Below are 23,295 nucleotides of genomic sequence, written 5' to 3' on the forward strand. Positions count from 1 at the left end.
TATAGATACTGATTTATTCCTTGATTGTTTTACTGAAATCCCATTGAGTTCTGTAGATGTTAATAAGCTGATTCTCTCACTGTCAGTGTCATCGGCACTAGAGTGAGGAGTTTATCTGTTATGTTAGTAAGAGGATACTGTAAGTCTGTAACACAGTCAAGCTTGGAAGCTCGAAAGACAACTTTCGCAGAATGAGAATGAGAGGATGGAACTGGATCAGAATTAATGTATTGTTATTTCCGGTCACCAGGAACATATCACCAATTCATTGAGACATCCTCAATATGGTGACAGCTTGGTGATTCATCGGTGATCACTTGTAGCTGAAGGTTCCAGCTTCCATTTCTTGGCTGTTTTCTCAAACATGAAAAGAACTTTTGCTCTTGTAGTGAAACTGAATTATTGGATCTGAAAGAACCCCAAATTTTCATTTCAACTTCAGTCTTCAACAGTGTGGAGTGATACAAATCTATCACTATCAGAATTGATCCTGTGTAGATCTCTCCCTAGTGATGCTTAGAATTATAAAGAAAATTTGTTGTAGTTTTCATGGCTACTGTATAAATCATGATCAGGAATGAGTCAAATAACCCTTATTCTTGATGATAAAGTGTTTGTATCACATGTTGCCAATAGCCAAATCCCAAAGTTTCTAGTGTGATCTCACGCTTAGAAATTAAAAGGTCTACTTACCCAATTAAAGAGTGTTAATCATGAAGGTTCACAAAAATGTCGAAGCATGAATCATGAGTTCTATTTATTGCTCTACATTAAGCAATTGGGAGTCCAGTATTGCTAAACCAAAGATACGTAACTGTCACTGGAAGTTTCGTCATGAAATATCTCTAAATACTATTGAAACCTATCAATTCATGATCGATGTGTGTGTGACTGTGTATATAAATAAAATTTTGGGAGTTAAGTACGTAAATCATGAAATACAATTCATGAAACCATGATGCGTGTATATATATATATATATATAGACAGTCCCTATCCAGAATGAAGGTTTACTCTGAAGTTTCAAAGTGAAGTTCCAATTTTGACACACTTTTCGGTCAAATTTTTTCACCATAAGTGATTCAATATTTATGTATGCTATTCAAGATCATCTCTATAAAGTTTCATCCAATTTGACAATGATTTGAGCTTTCAAAATTGAGATTTACACGAACGGTTCACGTTGAACAGTTTTAATTCATTCATTGATTTAATCTAATTTCAATACCTTAACGATGTCCGAATTAGATGAAACTTTATAGAGATGATCTTGAATAGCATACCTAAATATTGAATCACTTATGGTGAAAAAAATTGACCGAAAAGTGTGTCAAAATTGGAACTTCACTCTGGATAGGGATTGTATATATATATATATAAAGCTATGTGTATATCAGGAGTTGTGATTTAGTTTTATGCATTTGAAACTAGGGTAGGTGTCTAAATAGCACGGACACAGACACGAGTGTTTGTATTGGACACGATTCGATACGTAGACAGGGTATATAGAAATATTTTTGGACACGGACACGTGGTGGACACGTTGATTAAATTTTATTTTAATATATATATATATATTTATTTATTTAAAATTATTTTATAAATTTGAAAGTATTTATAATTTTAGATGTATATATATGTCAAAGTGTGCATGAAAATGATGAAAACATAACTTGTTAGAATGGCTAATGACTTGATAAGTACCTTGGATAACCAATGTTCGAATCACACCACAAGCATTTTTATTTTTATCACGAGTTTCTCTCCTTATATATATTAAAGTGTGCATAAATATAACAAAAACTAAATCTGTTGGAATTGTTGAGGAGTTATTGAGTGTCTTAGATGACCAAAATTAGATTCTCACCATAAGCACTTTCACTTTTATTATGAGTTGGTGCGTGTCCGATTTGGATACTCGCGTGTCCGAACCGTATTCAAAATCAGTTCGCGTGTCCGAGCGTGTCCACGTGTGTCTGTGTCAGACACAGACACGGAATACAATGCCATGAGTACGTGTCCGTACTACTTAGGTAGGTATTGATCTTACTGCTATCTAATAAAGTTATCTCAATTGCTTTGTCGCTCGCATTTTATCTCTCAAAACCAACGTGACTACATGAGTGCATTTTTGCGATCGACGAATGACGCACCTTTTCGTCTCGAGAAACAAAATGCACCTGAAGCCCTCAGGTAAATCAAGACATCAAACACATTGAATCTGGTTCCCTTAGATCCTATTTTAGGTTCAGTGATTCAGCAACGTACATAAAATGATAAGATATCTATATCTTGGATTTGGCATCTTAATGTAATCGGGTACATAATTAAGTGCAAGAGATTGATTAGTACATAATTAACAAAACCACACTGCATAAATCATAATCTGGTAGGGGCCGGATTTCCCTTAATAGCTAGTCAACTGATCACATACTAAAGATTTGAATTGACCTAACCTTCCATCCTAGCTCATTAAGCTTTCTAAACAATCATCAAGAGTACTCTGAAGAATGTTAGGTTTGGGGGATGGTGTTATAACTTATAAGTGAGATTTGGAACAGATCGAACCAAGGTTTGGTTGATAACACACTTCAAGATCTGATCTCTCATACCCACATGTTCGAATGCATGTTATGTGTATGGTCTTTAATTTTAGGTCACTCCCCCAGTCATTGTATATCCAGCTGCCTCCCCGGCTAGTACTCATCGTTTCTGCCGTGTCATTGTTCATTGATTCTAATTTTACTATATAGTTGTACGTTAACTCTCGTAAAAATCCAGAACGATAATTCCCAGTCAGTCAAATTCAAACCTTATATTCTTACGATCTATGAGAGATAAAAGATAGCCATCGAATCCAAATTTGACTGTTTTTGTACTGGTTATCTTTTCATGCATTTCCTTTAAGTAAATCGACCCTCTAGATAAATCATAAATGACACATGAACTATCCATGATTGAATTTGATGTATTTGTGTGTTTCTTAATTAGTGTATTACATGAATTATCATGCAGGGGTTTCTTGTAGGGGTGGGCACGGGACATGATGGGACAGGACGGGGCTCATCCCACGTCTCGTCCCACTTTTTTAGATCGGGACGGGACGAAGGTTTTTAAGAATGCCTCACATTCGGGATTAATCCCTGTTGGGACGAGACGGGATCGGGACGGGACAAATCCCACCTTCCTATGAAGTTAAATAAAAACCTATATTTTTACTTTTTCATTAACAAAGTAACATTTAATAATGAAAATTTAACAAAAAAAATGCATATTATGTTCAAAATTATAATTTACCATTATTATTTGAGTTGATATAATTTTAGAGTTATTAAGAACATAAATTAGTTTCATTTTGATACAAATATATAAGAATTTTTAAGTTTTCATTAAAGGTGTGACGGGACGGAACGGGACGAAGCGGGATAGAAATTATTCGTCCCACGTCTCATCCCACTATTATGAAACGGGACGGGATAGGGACGAGACGAACGTTTTTAAACCTCCGTCCCGTCCCGTCCCTATGAATTTCAGGACGGAATCGGGATAGGATCGGGATTTCCGTTTTTTATGCACATCCCTAGTTTCTTGACCTAGCTTGCAACTCTTATCGATTTAGTCACCATACATATGTTAATTTATATATATATATATATATAATCCGTTTCAGGTGTGGACGTCCGCACCGTACGGATTAGGCGATTCTAGCGACCAGCGGTGCGAGACGACTGCGTAAAACGTGTCAGCCACACTCCCCTCTCTTGGCGCTCTTGTCTATGCCGGTCAGAGCTGCAACGCCGACCCACGACGGTCAAAATCTTGAAATTTTTAGCGTCGTTGCTAGTCGCTGGAACAAACGAATATGCACCGTGTAGACGTCTGCACCGTATGATTAAGGTGATTCCGGCTACCGGCGGTGCGCGACGACGGCGCGGAAGGTGCCTGCCACACTCCCCCTCCCAGCGTTCCTGTCTGTGCCGACCGGAATCTCGAAATTTCTGAAAATTTCAACTTTCTAGGCATTGTTCGTAAATTTCGAGATTCCGACCAGCACCGATAGGAGCTCTAAAAGGGAGGAAGCACAGCCGACACCATCCGCGCCGTCATAGCGTGTTGTCAGTAGCTGGAATCACAGAATCTTCACGCTGCGGATGTCCACACTGGTAATCATATACATATATATATATATGGTCTTTCTATTAAGGGATCCCTTTTTGGGTTGTTTAAAGGGATATGTCATTTGATCAACTTCTCGATTACATTTTAACATCTCCACCGTTCAACATTTAGAGTCTAATGTATAGATCACATATGTAAATTTCAGCCAAACTGGAGGTGTTTAAGGCATTCAAATGTGAGATTTAAACTTATAAGTATAAACGGTTCATGTTTGATAGATTTAGTGTGTCTATTGCCTTCACAAAGTTTGATACCTTAATGATCATCATTTTGACTGAAATTTACAAAAGTGATATGCACATGAGACACTAAAAGTTAAACGGTAGATATGTGAAAATGTAATCGAAAAATTAGTTAATCAGTTATTCCTTTAAAATACCAAAAAAAAATTTTCACGTTGAAAAAGTGTTTATTACACACGCGCGCGGACCCTCTAGTTCAATAACTTCTTGATCATCTGGTAGCCACGTTTCAGTATAGACCCTTCTGATGGCAACGCTTTTCCGATTATTATAGCAGACGAAAGTCCTTTGCATGAATCTATATAAAAAAAAAAAGTCCTTCGCATGATTGTTCTGTTTCCAGTTTTTCCTTTGATAATTTCGTTCACCAATTTTCCTGGAAGAAACTGATTTCTGTTGTCAAAACTTTCAAACGAACTGATCATCAAGCCGTAGCTAGTCCAACTTGGCTTTGTTATAAGCTTGCTAGATTCGTGATTCGTGAATATATATATATATATAGTCCCTATCCAGAGTAAAGCTTCACTCTGAAATTACAGAGTGAAGTTCCAATTTTGGCACATTTTTCGGTCAAATTTTTTCACCATAAGTGATTCAATATTTAGGTATGATATTCAAGATCATCTCTACAAAATTTCATCCAATTTGACAATGGTTTGAGCTTTCAAAATTGAGATTTACACGAACGGTTCACGTTGAACAATTTTAATTCATTCATTGATTTAATCTAATTTCAATACCTTAACGATGTCTGAATTAGGTAAAATTTTGTAGAGATGATCTTGAATAGCATACCTAAATATTGAATCAATTATGGTGAAAAAATTTGACCGAAAAGTGTGCCAAAATTGGAACTTCACTTTAAAATTTCAGAGTGAAGCTTCACTTTGGATAGAGACTATATATATATATATATATATATATATATATATATATGAAGTTTCCACAGTTAAAATTGCCAGAAAGATCACGTAAGTGTGTAATCGTATAAAAGTTGAAGAGTGTCTTATTGGATGATCACGTACACGTCTATTAAACTCGAATGATTTTATATTTTCTCGATCAAAATTTATTAATTATTGGCGTATTTGTACAATATACGGAACCAATTAAGTCAAAGTTGACTTATGAGTTAAGTTACTGCTATATGAGTTTTCCCTTTGGACTGACATATTCATGTGTAGTTGTTCTTGCTTGTAATCATGTACAAAATGACGGTTCTTCAACCTTGTACCAAATCTTAATCAATCAAAGCTAAATGAGGATGTAAGCAGCTTTTTGCATCAAACCAACTCAGACTTATGTTCATTCCAAATTCCCTGCGGTATATGAATTTTGCTTACCTTATTTGTGAATGGGTTCAATAAACTGTGTTGGAAGCAAAACAAAAGGTAAATTTTCATATTATAATCTTGATCGGATTGATAGGAGTCACATGACCAAGGTTCTAAAAAGCGCTAGGCGGTATGCAGGCGGATAGCCACGTACTAGCGCTTAGACGGTTAGGCGGCGTTTAAGCGGTTTCGAATTATTAAATATTTATTTATTTTTATACATATATTTAAACTATTTTAATGATTAAAATATATATAATGATGTTTAATATTAATTTTAAAAATACTTAAAATAGTATAAATTCACAATAACTTAAGTATAAAGTCCATAAAAAATATTTGAAGAAAAGATAAATAATGAAACAAATGTAATAATACTAAATCTCAAGTTCTTTCTCTCCAAATTATTTCCTAACTCATTCAGTATCGGACTCAAACTTAATATTCATATTTCTTTCTTCTTCTTCTGTTGATGAGATTCAGTTTTCAGAAAATAGACAAGGAGTGAGAGTTGCGGCCTCTTTTAGTTTTTTTAATGTCAAATGATGGTTGACCGCCTATGACTAAATATGACCGATTAGACCACTTAGGACTGAATATGGCCGTCTAAGACCCGCCAGGCGGCCGCCTAATTCACAAAACGTCACAAATGACCGCCGAGGCAAAAAACACGGCGGTTGTGACCTACTAGCGCCTAGACCTCTTTTTAGAACACTTGACAGGACTATAACCAAGTCTTTTTCTATCCCTATCGGATATGGGTATTCAGCTACCTATCATAGTTTTCACATGCTCAACTAATTAGTTTATCGAGTTCACATGTTGATCGAGGACTGTGTTTGTGGTACTACGTACTAGCTTAAATTTGAACATTTGTTCACTTATTTAATAAAAAAAGGAAGATTAGGCCCTTACTTTTTATCACTTCAATACCATTACTATTTGCTCTAGCATCATAATTTTAAGTGGGAGGACTCATAACAGACTTAAAAAAAGAAAAATCCAAGAACAGTATATTAGAAGCCTAGCTTAATATCAAACTATGTATTCTAAAATCTAAAGATTATAGTTAGATCTCAGGGAAAAAAAATGTTGTTCCATTATTTCTTTTAACTATCAATCTTGTACAAACTAGCTAACAAACACAAAGTTGTCAACCAAGAGAACACATGATCCAAAACTTCTAGAAGATAGAACTTTCGTAGGAAATAGAAGTGTCGCTACTTCTCTTGGAAGTGGACTTCTTAATGCAAGAGGATAATTAATTAATAGACGGGAGAAAGAAGAAGATTGAAGCTGATTAAGAAACTGATTCTAATTGCTTTCCTTTAATTCATTACAATCTGTTTGTTTATATAGAAAACAGATTTCCTAAAATAGAAACTAAAAATAACAAATGAATTATAAACCATAAAAGATAAATGGTTTACATTTTTCAATGAATGTAAACCTTTAACTTTTATCGGTTTAAAACTGAATGTTTTAAAACCGTAAAAGTTTTAATGGTTATAATTAATTAGATAATATAATAAATTTAATATTATATTATCTTTTATAACTAATTAAATAATATAGTATAATATATTAATTATATTATACTATCATGCGTAAGATCCTCCTGGATCATGGCTCCCCCATTTAGAAACCTTGAGCTCCTGTTCAAGGTATGTTGAGATGAGGAAACTTTGGGACGGCCTTGTTCCGTAGGTACCACTTGGATTTGCTGGGAAGTTGACCTTTTCTTCCAATGCGAAAAGTCTCATACTTGCCATTCCGAATTTCTCGAACTTTGTGCTCTAAGATACAGTCTTCTTCTAATGGATCTTCTCGCTCCATCTTCAAGTCATCAACTGAAGGAAGACGGGTATCCTCGTCGGGATCATCATCCAATAGAGATGGTTCAAAGAGCTTTAAATTTTCGGCGTTAATGACCGAATACATATGCATATATGGTGGTAGATCGAGCTGAAAAGCATTGTCACCTATTTGTTTAATGATCTTGAACGGTCCATATCGAATAGGCTTGAGTTTCTTTCCTTCACCTTGTAACCGTTCTTTACCTAGGTGTAGCCATACTAGGTCACCTTCTTGAAAAGTACACGGAACACGATGCTTGTCATGCCGAGTTTTATAGCGTTGCTGAGAGCGTTTCAATTGGGCTTCCACTTCTGAATGAATTTTTGAAACTCGTTCGAGGAATTTTTGTGCTCGAACATGTTGCTCTTCTTCTTTTCCATTCAATGGCTTGTCACCTATAGTGAACGCCATATCAAAAGGACTTTGAGGTAAGTAACCTAAACATACCTCAAATGGAGACTTCATCGTGGAGCCATGAATTGCTCGATTAAAAGCAAACTGCAAATAAGGGAGACTTTCATCCCAAGTTTTTGGGTGTTTGGAGTTATAACCCCGTAGTAAATGGACCATAGTTCGGTTAACGACTTCAGTTTGTCCATCAGTTTGTGGGTGAAAAGCAGTACTTCGTTTCAATCTGGTATCCATCATTCCCCATAAAGACCTCCAAAAATGGCTTAAGAATCGACTATCTCTGTCTGATATAATCGATGTTGGGAGACCAAAATGTTTCCAAACATGCTCGAAAAATAGCTTAGCTGCTCCTTCGCCAGTTACAGTCTTCTTGCATGGAATGAGTATCACCATCTTACTAAAACGATCCACGATTACAAACAAATAATCTTTCCCCGACTTGGTCTTAGGCAATCCTCCAAGAAAGTCCATTGAGATGCTCTCCCAAGGTCGGCTAGGTACCGGTAGTGGAAGATACAACCCTAACTTCCTGTTAGAAGGCTTTGATGTGTTACATAAAACACAACCTCTTATGTATCTTGAAACATCAATGTGCATCCTTGGCCAATAGACATATCGACGAAGATTCAATAAAGTCTTCTCTACTCCAAAATGTCCTGCTACTTTGGAAGTATGAGCTTCTCGAATCCATTGCAGCCTGTCACCATCTTCTGGTATGCACAATTGGCTTCCTTTGTACATTAGCCCATCTTTCAGTTGAAACTCACTAGTCTTTCCTTGTTGCAGCTTAGCATGAGCTGGACTAAAATCAGCGTCAGTGTCATACCCTTTGGCAAATTCAGAAGGAACAATAGGTTGGATGTGCATTGCAACCAATAATGCGGAACTTATTGGTGCAGGGGGTCGAGATAACATATCTGCCAACTTATTAGTCATCCCTTTTTTGTACTTGATTACAATATTGAATTGTTGTAGGTAAGACATCCACTTCATATGTCGAGCTTGCTGTAACTTCGACTGTGTAGTTAGATACTGAAGAGGCTTATGATCTGAGTGAACCACGACTTCTTTTCCTAACAAGTAAGCTCTCCAATGTTTTACTGCTTGATGCAACGCATAAAGCTCCTTGTCATAAGTCGGATAATTCAAAACCGGTCCACTAAACATCTCAGAATGGTATGCCACTGGTCTACCTTCCTGAAGTAATACGGCTCCCATTGCATAATTCGATGCATCTGCTTCAACTTCAAATGCTTTTTGCAGATTTGGCAATGCCAATACTGGGGCCTCTGTGATCTTCCGTTTCAACAACTGGAAAGATTCATCTTGTTTCTTTGACCATTCAAATTTTTTATTGGCCTTTGTAAGAGAGTGTAATGGTGCTGCAATTAGAGAGAAATGACTAATGAACTTTCTCAAATATTGGCATGCACCTATGAAGCTTCGAACTTCGGTAACTGAACGGGGTGTAGGCCATTGAGTGATAACTTTGACTTTGTCTGGATCCACTTTGAGCGTTCCTGCACCAACAATGAACCCTAGATAGACAAGCTCTTGCTTCCCAAATTCACATTTCTTCCCGTTCAACCGTAGTTGACTCGCTTGCAGAACCTTCATAACTTCATCAATATGACGAAGATGGTCCTCCCATGTGACGCTGTAGATTAGTATGTCATCTAGATAAACAATGACAAAGTTATCGATGAAAGGACGAAGTACTTCATTCATTAACCGCATGAAGGTTGCTGGAGCATTACATAGTCCGAATGGCATCACCAACCACTCAAACAATCCTTGCTTTGTCTTAAAAGCAGTTTTCCAAGTGTCTTCTTCATGGATGCGTACTTGGTGATAACCAGATTTGAGATCTAATTTGGTGAAATAATGAGCACCATGCAATTGATCTAGAAGATCATCAATCCTCGGTAGTGGATACCGATTCTTAATGGTAATCTTATTGAGTGCTCTATAGTCCACACACATGCGCCAACCTCCATCTTTCTTGGGTACAAGGAGCACTGGTGAACCACAAGGTGAGCAACTAGGCTTGATAACTCCTTGTTGAAGAAGTTCTTGTACTTGCTTCTTGATTTCTTCACTCTCCGTCAGAGAAGTACGATATAAACTCAAGTTTGGCAGAGGTGAATCTCCTACCAACTGGATATCATGCTCTATAGCTCTCCGCGGTGGTAATCCCTGTACATCTTGAAAAAGTATCTTGAAATCCTTTTGTAATTTTCCAATATCAGAATATTGTGAAGGTGTTAGACTTACTGCTGACAAAGTAACAACATTAATATGTTGTTCTTGTGGTCGAATCATCAATAAAACAAACCGCCCACAAGAGTTAACTAATCTTTTGGGTTGGTTAACTGTCAATAAAGTGTTTGTAGATTGTGGCTTACAAGCGTTGATGTGGAACTCTTTTCCATCCTTCACCATACGATACTTGCGAAGCCTTCTATAGTGAATTGCATCACGGTCCCAAAGATACGGACTACCCAATATAACTTGGCATACGTCCAGCGGAACCACCTCGCATGTCACTTCATCGATATACCGATTAGTGATTGCAAATTTGAAGGTACATTGTTTTGTAATTTGCATGTCAATGTCCTTCTGAATCCACCCTAGTGGGTAAGGCTTAGGATGAGGCATTGTTTCTAAGCCTACCTTCCTTACTAGAGCTTCTGAAATCAGATTCTTTTGACTTCCCGGATCGACAATTGCTTGTACAACACTTTGTTTCACTTGAATGTTTAAATGAAACAACTCTTCACGGTTGTAGGCATCTGCAACTTCTGTTGGTGAAGTCATTAAGGCAAGTGTTGTGTCAGGTTGCTTCAACTCTGGAAGCTCTTCTGCCTGTTGCACAGTCAATGTGGCCTTCCTGTCATTCCTTCCCTGGTTATTCCTCTGGTTCTTGGGTTTTAACTCAGGATGAAGTATCCAGCACCTGTCTGTGACATGTTTACTGGTACGACAGTGTTCACAGTAGTTCTTCTGTTTTGGTCCATCATTGATCTGCTTGCCTTTATTCTTCCAATCAGATTTGTTTGCAGTTGTTTGTTTGTCGTCCTTCCTGTCAAGCCTTTTGGATTTGGCCTCAATGGCAATGGCCTTGCTTGTAGCTTCTTCAATTGATTCTACGAAAAACAATTTTAGTTCTTTCCGTATGTAATCGGCAAGACCTCCGATGTATTTCATGAAGACTTCATAATCGTCAACACCTATATCCAACACCAAAGCTTGGTTGTGGAACTCAGAGGTATAATCTTGTACCGATTGACCAAATTTCTGATTGAAGTGCTGCCATCTGTACCATCTTTCTTCTTCATATCCAACAGGATAAAATTGTTTTCTCAATAACTTCTTGAACCTACTCCATGTCAATTCCGCAACGTTGTACCGTTTTCGGTATAACTTCCACCATGTAACAGCATGGCTTGAGAGTTTCAAGCTTGCAAATTGGATCTTTTCGACATTAGAATATTTATGTATGGTAAAATATGTTTCTAATGTGTCTATCCAATTATCCAGTTTGTCTGCATCCATAACACCGTTAAATGTATGAATTTCTACCTTAAAATCAATTTTTAAGGCACTTACAGGATTCTTCTGATTTCCTGTATCCCCGGCCATATTTTCACCTGTGTCTTCCTCTTCTTCACTGTCATCTTCAACCTTTCTTTTGGAAGGCGATGCATGTGGAAGTTTAGAGGCTTTCAAATTTTCCACAAGCTTAGAAATTGATGCAGATAACAATTCCACCTGTCGTTCAAGATTGGTGATACGTTCACCCTCACCATCTAATTTTGGAACTTCCCCTGTCATTGTTCCTCTCTTTATCCTTGGCTTTCGATGAGCGAGCAAAGGACCTACAAGTTCTTCTTTAGAAGTTCTACGTCGGCTGCGAGTTAGGACCATAAACCACCTTTACCCCGTTTTGATCTGGGGCTCTGATACCACGTGATCCAAAACTTCTAGGAGATAGAACTTTCGTAGGAAATAGAAGTGTCGCTACTTCTCTTGGAAGTTGACTTCTTAATGCAAGAGGATAATTAATTAATAGACGGGAGAAAGAAGAAGATTGAAGCTGATTAAGAAACTGATTCTAATTGCTTTCCTTTAATTCATTACAATCTGTTTGTTTATATAGAAAACAGATTTCCTAAAATAGAAACTAAAAATAACAAATGAATTATAAACCATAAAAGATAAATGGTTTACATTCTTCAATGAATGTAAACCTTTAACTTTTATCGGTTTAAAACTGAATGTTTTAAAACCGTAAAAGTTTTAATTGTTATAATTAATTAGATAATATAATAAATTTAATATTATATTATCTTTTATAACTAATTAAATAATATAGTATAATATATTAATTATATTATACTATCATGCGTAAGATCCTCCTGGATCAACACAATGTGGATAAAATGTATATATACGACCAAGTCCTAGAGTTCTCTTAAACTTTACTGTTGTCCCCCTTTTAGTAAATCAAAATTAAAATTCATAATTAGCTTACAGATCATAGAAGGCTCTCTCTTTTCCTATCTAATTTCGACAACCACCTATCCACACCCTATAAGCCCCTCACATTATTCCTTTCCACACTCATAATCAACACCACTACAAATTTAACGACCAAACCAAACCAAACCTCAGCATGGACACTAGTGATTCTCCCTACGCTCCCTTGCCGGGAGAGGAACCTTTAATTTCCGGTCCTCCCCCAACAAATTACCGGCGTCCCTGGAAGGGCTTTGCCGTGATCCTCGCCTCCGTCGTGTTTCTGTTGTCATTGGTTGGACTAATCATCCATCAAGGCCCGCAACAACCGCCGGATGTAGTGCCCGAAAAACAAGACGAACATCATCATCGTCCGCAGTCAACTATTCCAGCTTCGGAAACTTCGTCGTCGTGGGAGCCGAGAGGGAAGGCACTAGGAGTCTCAGCCAAGTCAAATCCGCCGGTTTCCGACGAGTTGTCGTATAACTGGACTAATGCTATGTTTTCTTGGCAGAGAACAGCTTTTCACTTTCAACCAGAAGAGAATTGGATGAATGGTAGGTACCAATTAAGTACAATCTCAGCTTGCACAGCTAGGTTTCTTTCACCTTTTCTATTCAATGATTGATTAGATTTCCATAAGTGACATGAATCCAAATTCTATGATTTGTTATTTGATTTTGTTTTTAATTGTGGTTTACTGTTACTAATCTCATCGTGTTGTTCATCCTGTTTTGCTGCGGGGGAATCTGGCTGCTTTCTACCTCAGATCCTAATGGTAAGTTTCCTTACTTGGTATCTCTTATTCGAGCACATTAGTAAACCCCATTATTACTGATTTTGTAGTTTTTTACAATGAAATAGATACTCCATCCTTGAGTCAAATTTGAGTGTCTCTTTTTCTAAATCGAATAAACAACTAAATATGTTACCACGAATCTTTTATTTTCGTTGTCACTTATAATAATACGTATTTTTAGCATGTTTAGCCGGCTGAAATCTAAATATGATACATTAACTCTTATGTACAGTAATTATTTTTTCCTTCATAATAGCGGAAGCTGAGTATTTTTCTGAGCTTCTATGTGGTTAAAAATAAATTTTTATTATTACTAGTTCATGGAAAACAGAATTTACCATAATTAGTCAACCAAGGCACCAAGTAAAATCCAAATTATACAAATTTGTGAACCGGAAAGGTCTACTATGAATTATGGTCCAATCAGTGGCCACAATTGTCCCGGCCAAGCTTGATGAGATGACCTGGACATTCCGGGTTACCAAGGCAGCTATTAACCAGTTATTTCCTGCCATTTGGCACAAAACGTTCCCATAATGGCATAATATCGGTGATAGTGATTTTATATTTGTCACGTGCTCATCTCCCACCGTCCATCCCTACCCACCATTCAATTTTATGGCCAGTTAGGTGTTTGCGACTTTGCGGGCCCATCACTCCATATCATTTTTTTTGGTTCCGAACTCCTGATCTTTTTTTTTTGGTTACAACTCCTTATCATATTGTTCGTATTCATAATATCGATTTTATTCCAATGTTTTTATTTTCATGTAGGTCCATTGTTTTACAAGGGTTGGTATCACCTGTTCTACCAGTACAATCCGGACTCAGCCATATGGGGTAACATTACGTGGGGTCACGCCGTGTCGACGGACCTGATCCACTGGCTATACCTCCCCCTCGCAATGGTTGCCGATCAATGGTACGATGCCAATGGCGTTTGGAGTGGGTCAGCTACGCTACTCCCCGACGGTAAGATCGTAATGTTGTACACCGGTGACACTGTTGATGCGGTTCAAGTTCAATGCCTTGCATATCCGGCCAACCTATCTGATCCCTTACTCCTGGATTGGGTCAAGTACTCGGGTAACCCGGTACTGACCCCTCCACCCGGCATTTTATCTACGGATTTCCGTGACCCCACAACCGCATGGGTTGGGCCTGATGGCAAGTGGCGCATTACCATTGGCTCCAAAGTCAATACGACCGGTCTTTCCTTCGTGTACACCACTGAGGATTTCATAAACTACAATATTTCGGAGGGGGTCTTGCATGCGGTTCCGGGTACGGGTATGTGGGAGTGCATTGACTTTTACCCGGTTGCCATAAACGGGTCGAAGGGTTTGGACACGTCCGTGAATAACCCGGGTGTCAAGCATGTCCTTAAGGCTAGCTTAGATGATACGAAAGTGGATCACTATGCACTTGGGACTTATTTTGAGGAGAATGAAACATGGGTGCCCGATAACCCGACTCTTGATGTGGGTATTGGGTTGAAGTATGACTATGGTAGATACTATGCCTCAAAGACATTTTATGACCAGAACAAGGAGAGAAGGATCCTGTGGGGATGGATCAATGAGACCGATACCGAATCCGACGACTTGGCCAAAGGTTGGGCGTCCGTTCAGGTATGATTTTCTTGCTTGATATTATTTGTACCATATAAAGTGATAATATTGCAGATCACACTCTAATAGATAAATAAATGTTACAGACAATTCCGAGGAGTGTGTTGTTTGACAACAAAACCGGCACCAATTTGATCCAATGGCCGGTGGAAGAGATTGAGGACTTGAGATTGAACAGCACCGATTTCAGTGATGTTTTGGTTGAAGCAGGAGCAGTTGTTGAACTTGATATTGGAACAGCTACACAGGTTTGTTTGTCTAGTAAATTTGGTTACATGTGCATTTCTGTTACATATCAGTTATGTTAGCTCACCTTGTATTGTTTATTTCAGCTGGATATCTTTGTGGAGTTTGAAATAGAACCGCTGGAATCAGAGACTGTGAATAGCAGTGTAGGTTGTGGTGATGGTGCTACAGATAGAACCTCATTTGGACCATTTGGTATTCTGGTCATTGCAGATGAGACTCTTTCAGAGCTAACCCCAATCTATTTCAACATTGCCAATTCAACTGAAGGGGATGTCACAACTTATTTCTGCGCAGACGAGACAAGGTTTGGATCTCCGAATTCATTCACCTTAAGAGATGCTAATGAGAAATTGCTAAATTGTAATGTGTAGCGTTCTGATGTAAGATGCTTGTCAATGCAGGTCATCTAAGGCTCCTGATGTCTTCAAACAAGTTTATGGAAGTGCAGTTCCTGTGTTAGAGGGTGAAAAACACTTCGCGCGAGTAGTGGTGCGTATCTTGATCCCCTTAACAAGTTTATATGTTCTCTCATCTAGTATATACGAGTGCCAATTAGTCAGTCTACTTCGACAACCTGTCGATCTATAAACTAATTTTTTTTCCGTGTCGGATGTTTGCAGGTTGATCATTCAATTGTAGAGAGCTTTGCCCAAGGAGGTAGGACAGTGATTACATCTCGAGTTTATCCAACGGAGGCAATCTACGGAGCAGCGAGACTATTTTTGTTCAACAATGCAACAGGACTGAATGTTAAGGCCACCCTCAAGATTTGGCAGCTGAACTCAGCATTCATTCACCCTTTCCCATTAGACCAGGTCGAATGAGGGTACAAGTTTTGTAGTAGCCAATCGAACTGAATATCTGTTGTAAGTTTCCCTCCTTCATTAGGAGTTGCATTCATCGCGATCGAGATTTGTCCGCCAAGAATTGACAAATTTTCTGGCAAACAAATGTAAAATGTGGTTTGTAATATTCTTTGGGTGCCCATTCTGTTTGTAACAAGGGTATGCCCTTCAGCAATATCTGTTGGTTTTGGACCTTATTGGTTCAAATGAATAATCATCTTGAAAATGAAATACTAGTTTTGCCTATTCCTCCATCTTTCTGCCGCATAAGTCATATTGAAAATGAATAATCATCTTGAAAATGAAATACAAGCTGAAACTTTCACTTTTACTATTACCTGGCCGTTGCAGTCGGACAGTAGTCCTCTTCTGGCTCAACATCCTCAGTCTCTGAATTTTGAAATAAAATCACAATCAGCAGAAACTCAAATAAGTGGCAAAATAGAATCCTGATGGATCAATATCACAAAAGGATCATAAGTAAAACAATCACATGTGTAACTTACGCTATAAAACTGAATTTAACTTTCAAAAGGCTACAACCCCTGCCCATCAAGTCGACTTTGTTTATAAATGAACGTAGGGTTCTTACTTCTGTTCCTCCTCCTTCACCGAGGATTCGAAATGTAGTGATACGAAGATATTGATGATCAATAGAATATACGTTCCGGGCTGTCTCTACAAGGCAAAAGTCTAACTTCCCCAAATGAACTAGATTCTGAGTTATCCCCTCCAACATTGGGCATGGTGCTTTAGAGGTATTCCTTACTTGCAAAGGCAGAGGTGTGCTTAGGTAACAAATATCAACAGAGATAAACCCTCATAAAGCATGTCTATCTGTTGATTGAGAGCACAATTTTTGTAGTGAAGCCAGTTGAATGTGATATCTGTTGTAACATTTTCCCTCCTTCATTCAGAGATGCATTCACAAGGAATGCCAAATTTTCTGGCAATCAACACAGCGCACAATTGAAAATTGAAGCACGCATTTGAATACAATTCACATGTTTTGCACCAAGAATGTAAGTAGAGATCAGAAAATTCTTTAGGCATTCATCCAAAATTGTTAAGAAATCTCAAATGTGATCAAATTGACTAAATAATAATTAATCCAAATACATTTAAAACCAATCAGTCAAGACCCTCCCAAAGCTGCTACTGTAATGTCCCGTCAAATCCAGCTATGAATTGCTACTTTGGTCGGAACAGAAAGGAAGTCATGTTTTCTGCCTGTTGCAACATACAACCTCCCATCTGCTTTACTTTCACTTTTACTTCTAGGTGGTGCAATTGGACGGTAATCTTCTTCAAGTTCATGATCCTCACAATCTCTGAATTTCAAAACAAAATAAATCATAAAAAATTAGAATGCTAATGTATCAATATTGAAAAAGATCATAAGTAAAACGGAAACATGTTTGAGGCAACTTACGGTATAAAACTGAAGTTCACTTCCATACGGCCACAACCCCTGCCCATCAAGTCGACTTGAAAGATATATGAACGTAGGGTTCTGATTTTTGTTACTCCTCCTTCACCAGTGAGGATTCGAAATGTAGTAACACAAAGATATTGATGCTCAATAGAATGTCCATTCCTACCTGTCTCTATAAGACAAAAATCTAACCTCCCGAAATGAACTAAGTTCTGAGTTATATGATCCATTAATATCGGCGATGGAGGATTCTGGAATTCCATAACATACAAAGGCAGGGGTGTGCCTAGGATACAAATACCATTTGAATCCCGCCAAAAAAGAGAGATCGAATGCCATAATTTGGTTCGGAGCAAACGACAGGGAATATATGATACCGTCTACAACCACGGCCCTCCTTGGATGATATCTGGACTTTGTGACTTTAACTTCATGTGTATCAATATGAATAGCCATCACTGCACAGTCATTGCATTTATACATCTAAATCAGTATATAGCCGTAACAGACGGCATAACCAACTGTCTTCATGCTCGGCTTTGGTAGAGTCTTATATGGACAAGAAGGCAAGGACTCCGATAAATCAGTGGCAGGATTATATCGCTCAAAGGATGGGTCTGGAATGCATGGGGAGCATGCCGGATGTGCAAGGTAATACAACATTCCGTATGCAGATATAACGGCACCATAAGGTTTAACTGCTTTGGGCGGAGAGATGTGCAGGAGGTCTGAGGCTGTGTCTGAGTCTGTGATAAAAACAAAAGAATTGTTGGTTGTGATGGGCTGGGGAGGGAAACCGTGTCCGTTTACCATTAGATATAATTTCTGTTAAATAGCGACAAGTGTGGTCCGTGGACCAACTGTACCGATATTGTTTCAACTTAACCACCTCACAGGTGTTGGGTTTTAATCACAAAATGTCTCGGTTCAATTGGTTATTATCCACTCACTTATAAGCTTTATTTTCTTTGTCACTTCTTAGATGTGGGATCTCTCCTCTCCAACACGCCCTCTCACGTGCAACTCAATTTTTAGGTCTGCATGTGATAGATTAACATCACACATACTGGGACTAAATAAACCAATGTCCAGTAACCAACGACACTTGATAACCATCCAATCGGAAACTCTCCGATGACATGATAATGACACCCATTTTGAACCTATGACAAAGTGGCACCCAACTCGGATCCACGACAGATTGGAGGCGCGACTGGAGAGGGACCCGCTCCGATACCATGTTAAACATCGACAAGTGTGGCCCGTGGACCAACTGTACCGATATTGTTTCAACTTAACCACCTCACATGTGTTGGGTTTTAATCACAAATGGCCTCGATTCAATTGGTTATTATCCACCCACTTATAAGTTTTATTTTCTTTGTCACTTCTTAGATGTGGGATCTCTCATCTCCAACACCTTCATAGAAACAATTCTTGGTAGATTCAAAGACTTATCAAAAAACTTAATTACTGGGAGAAGTACTTGCGGAGGGGATTGAACTCCTGCACCACCGGAAGCTTCACCGGATTCTCCATGCTCAAGTTTCACTTTATACAGTGCACCATGATATGGACCACCACGAAAACTCGCCATAACAAACACGGCTTTCTCATTCTGTTGTTTTTCACTCACCTCCATGGCCAAGCTTGAAAGAACAAGGCAAGTTCACCGTTTAAATAGAGAAAACCTTTTGGCAACTGAGCAACCTATTACGTTGGGCTATAAGGATATGGGCATTTAAGGCAGGATTGGGTTGTTTTTTAAATTGCTTTGGGCTATAGAACTTTCCAAGGCCCCAACATAATTGTCTGAAAGTAACAGTTAGAATGAAATCATGTAGTCATTGATTCATTGTGACATAATGTGTATTTATCCATTCTTAAATCCCCTCCTACATGTGCATTTGTCTCTGTATTCGACCGTTACTTGTATATTAAAACTCACAATTAAGTCTAAAGTTTTTAAAAGTGATAAGGTGCGTATATAATAGAGCATTAGACTTTAATTTGAATTAGGGAACCTTTTGGCTCTATCATTGCAGCCAAAACTGTTCATTAGCCCCAAAGATGCAGCCAGTTTATGCTTAATTTATAATCATAGCCAATTCTGTTAGACATAGTTTATGTATTATCTTTCTGGGTCTTGTTGAATGGAAGCCAGCCCTTTTCTTTGTCTTCCATGTTATAATAGCCTATGTGATCCATAATCTTCATTTGTATATTATTTAACTGTCATTTCCTCTCTGTAACGATGTATAAGCTGGCTCCATATTCTTGTTTCACCAAAAGACTTCGTCTTAGAGTTAATTTTCTATACTCGAATTCCATATGGAGATTCATTAAGCAGGAAGGTTCTAGTTATAGTAAAAGTTTGATTAATTAAACCGGCTTCCGATCTTGCAGGCATATCCCAATGTAAGTCTTCACAGGATTTCACGAAATCTGTCCTTTGATTGAGTTTTTGAAACTTGATTATATAGCATTTTGTAGCACGGGGTGGAATACAAGATATAATATTGAAACAAATTTGTCGCTCACTCATATCATGCTCATCTTATAAATTTGATATGAATGATTATGATAGTGAGTATAGAATGGACATGATATGAGTGAGCGATAAATTTGTTTCATACAATATTATAGTACAGTACAAATATACCAAGAGAGCAAAAAAAAAGGAGATTAGGTTCTTTATTCGAAGGTGAGCTACGATCGATGAGTAAATAAAACTATATATGGATACATTACTCCTAGATCTGACCAATTGTGCAGTAATTAAGTCAAACAATCAAACATTACACCCATAGGCGTAGCTACATGGAGCTCATAGGGGTCAGTTGACCCTGCTCACAACTATGAAATGATCAACTATGTATGGTTCTTTCACTTGATTACATGAGAGGGACGATGTAGTTTACTATTTTGACCCTCCTAATTCACACAATCAATCAAATAATGCCAACTCCATATTAGCACGAGTATTCTCCGCATCTAATCCCACCAAATTTCTTTCCCAATCTATCTCTCTTGTCATAATTTACGGGTTTTCTTACCAAAAATTAATTTTTGGTGGACACGTGTGATTGTGTGAACATATAATGTGATTCTATACAAATTAGAATTTGGTTTAATATGTAGGACATTATATGATTAAATTTGTAAAACAAACTCTACTATTGTCTTTAATCAAATAACAAGATAAAATTTGATCCTCTTTAATAAATTTTCTGGCTACGCCACTGATTACACCTGAAATAAAGTAGGTCTATATATGAATCTCTTGTATTGGAATTTTGCTTTGTTCTTGTTAGTGAGTAGTGACAATTAACAAGTTCGAAAAAAGCCTGCTTAAAGAATGAGAAGCCATGTGAGAGTTAGTTGTTTATTGCTTATCAAAATTGATGACCAAATTAAACGACGAGTTTGGTTGATTCTTTACATTATCACACACACAATTCTTTTTGTTTCTGCATGGGTCAACTTTTCCCGTTGATCGAGTTGCCGCAAGAATCAATGCCGCGTAAGAATCATGCATGGATGGTTATAAGGAAAACAGAGCAGAGAAGAGAGTTGCAAGTTTTTACTTTCGATGTGTTATGATCCTAGCTCAACAATTTCTGAATATATAAGATGAACTAAATCGTATCGATTATGGAATTCCCTGCATGCATGGCTATAAACTTATAATCGAGATAGTAAGACTAAGATAGCAATGCCTGCTGCATGCTTTCACAAGTTAACAGAAGTATATGCTAGTAATGCTACTTAATTATTAGTATACATGCGATGATCGATACTTAATATCACAACCATCCCACAAGTTAACAGCAATGCCCTCTCATAATGACCAGGATTAGCAGCATTACGTACGATGCTAATCATAATCATTCACACCGGCATCAATTGAAATTTCCCACCTAGAACAACATGATCATCAACTTAAATCAATATTTGATGACATATTTGACAACAAATGAAACTTAATTTTCTCCACCTACCAATGCCCACTCTCTTCCATTTGTAGTCCTCATTTTCTTCATGATATTTAGTATTAAATTTCCTCTTCTGTAACCCAATTATATCTAAACTGACTAATTCCGGCCTCCAGCTATAATCTAATCGATTGACGCTAATTGATGCAAGGTATAAAACCATCCATATCAAAGTTTGGATTCTATTGCACATGCTGCCACATAACATCACAATTTTTTTTTGAAGCGGGTATAACATCACAATATTATTGCTAAAATTGGTATGTCACCATAATATTTTTAATATATTCATATAGTATAGTATCAGCTGGAGGAACCAAATATGAAATGAAAACCAAGTTTCAGCTGCTCTGTTTTTGATCCATATGTTAGTCAAAACCTCATTACATATTTGAATTTTTTTAATTGAGGAAAGTTATCATTCACAGACTTTTAGTGTAGATAATCACGCAAAAATATTTGCTCATAAATGAATATCCTGAATCGTGTATATTACTAAGTTTCCATTACCGACAGTATCATTCCTAAATTTTCTGTTAATTGTTTTTTCTTTTTTGCCGGGAGAAAATAAAATCTATCATTACAGGCTAACAGCCGCGGAATTAGTAAACGCCGTGTTGTCTGCGCGGTGCTTGCCACGTGGACTAAATTAAGGGAATTCCAGCGTCAGCTTGTAGGTCCCACAAGGGTGGGTCCAAGAGCTGTGCATGTGGTTGCTTTTTCAGAAATGGGAACGTTGAGGGGGAAGAGAGGGAGAGGCGCCGAAATTTGTGCGTAGTGGGCAAGCGGCTACCTCAGTCTGTGTCACCGGCCACTCCCGGTAAATGACTAGCACAGAAAATGAAAGTAATTTCCATTTTGGTGCATCAATATTTGAGAGATTTCATGTCATTGCCGATAATTATAATGTTTCTCTTTAATTCAGTTGCATGTGCAATCAAAAGCTATGTTTATCTAGTTAATTTGTTTTATTTATTTTACTAAAATTATCTATAATGATAAATATTTACCTAAATATTGTTATCTCACTATTTGTTATTGTTTCACCAACAACTCTCGATTCACACAAAAACAAACAGAAATAAGATATTTATTGCAATACAATATTTATTTCATAGGAAAAATTTAGGTAATCAAACGTAATAAAACTAATAGATGAAATCTCTATAGGTATCTTTTTAACTAAATATAAACATTATAATGATCATTCAAGTGAATAAATAATAACTTTCTCATCTCATTTGCTAATATAAAAAAAGTGATTATAAATATTTTTAATTGATATAATAGTTGGAAGATTTTTATAAATCTGCATTTCGTTCACTCGTTTTATTGTACAACGAAATAAGATAAAAAAAAATCGAACGTTAATCAACTTTTTCTTCATTTTATCACATTACTCCTTACTTAATATCACCAAATCATCTTGTGATATTTACTAAACTCCATCACCCGATTGTGATTAATTTTTGTTTAACAAGCATGCTCCACGATTAAAGGCCTAGAAACAACCACATTTTCTTAATCTATCTTCCAAACCACACCACATAGAATCCATGATTCAGTGAATTTTATTTTTTGATTGAATGATTCAGTGAATTTTATTTTTCGATTGAATGATTCAGTGAATTTGATGTATATTCTTTTCAATAACCCAAAGTTTAAGCTTTCCTTTTTTCCATCTCAGACGTCAAAAATGAGTTAGAGGAAACCAACCGTCTGAGACGGTGCCCAGTCATCCCTCAATATATTCGCCAACGGAGACGGTTGCAAGCTCACACCACCTCCACTGTTCTTTTC

General features: G+C 37.3%; 1 protein-coding gene across 1 annotated transcript; it reads left to right on the forward strand.

Moving 5' to 3' along the window:
* Positions 1-12,613: 12,613 nt before the first annotated feature.
* Positions 12,614-16,312, forward strand: LOC126802007 (acid beta-fructofuranosidase 1, vacuolar). Its single transcript, XM_050529520.1, has 7 exons — positions 12,614-13,098; positions 13,311-13,319; positions 14,115-14,971; positions 15,058-15,219; positions 15,304-15,524; positions 15,622-15,709; positions 15,841-16,312. The coding sequence occupies exons 1-7, from the start codon at positions 12,699-12,701 to the stop codon at positions 16,042-16,044; spliced, it is 1,941 nt and encodes a 646-aa protein (XP_050385477.1). The 5' UTR covers positions 12,614-12,698; the 3' UTR covers positions 16,045-16,312.
* Positions 16,313-23,295: the final 6,983 nt, after the last annotated feature.

The sequence above is a fragment of the Argentina anserina genome, chromosome 7 (assembly GCF_933775445.1).
Source record: "Argentina anserina chromosome 7, drPotAnse1.1, whole genome shotgun sequence".
Taxonomy (NCBI): domain Eukaryota; kingdom Viridiplantae; phylum Streptophyta; class Magnoliopsida; order Rosales; family Rosaceae; genus Argentina; species Argentina anserina.

Coding starts and splice junctions, on each gene's coding strand:
- LOC126802007 (XM_050529520.1), top strand. CDS start 12,699: ATGGACACTAGTGATTCTCCCTACGCTCCCTTGCCGGGAGAGGAACCT. Junction 14,972..15,057: donor AAGGTTGGGCGTCCGTTCAG/GTATGATTTTCT, acceptor TAAATGTTACAG/ACAATTCCGAGGAGTGTGTT. Junction 15,710..15,840: donor AACACTTCGCGCGAGTAGTG/GTGCGTATCTTG, acceptor GGATGTTTGCAG/GTTGATCATTCAATTGTAGA.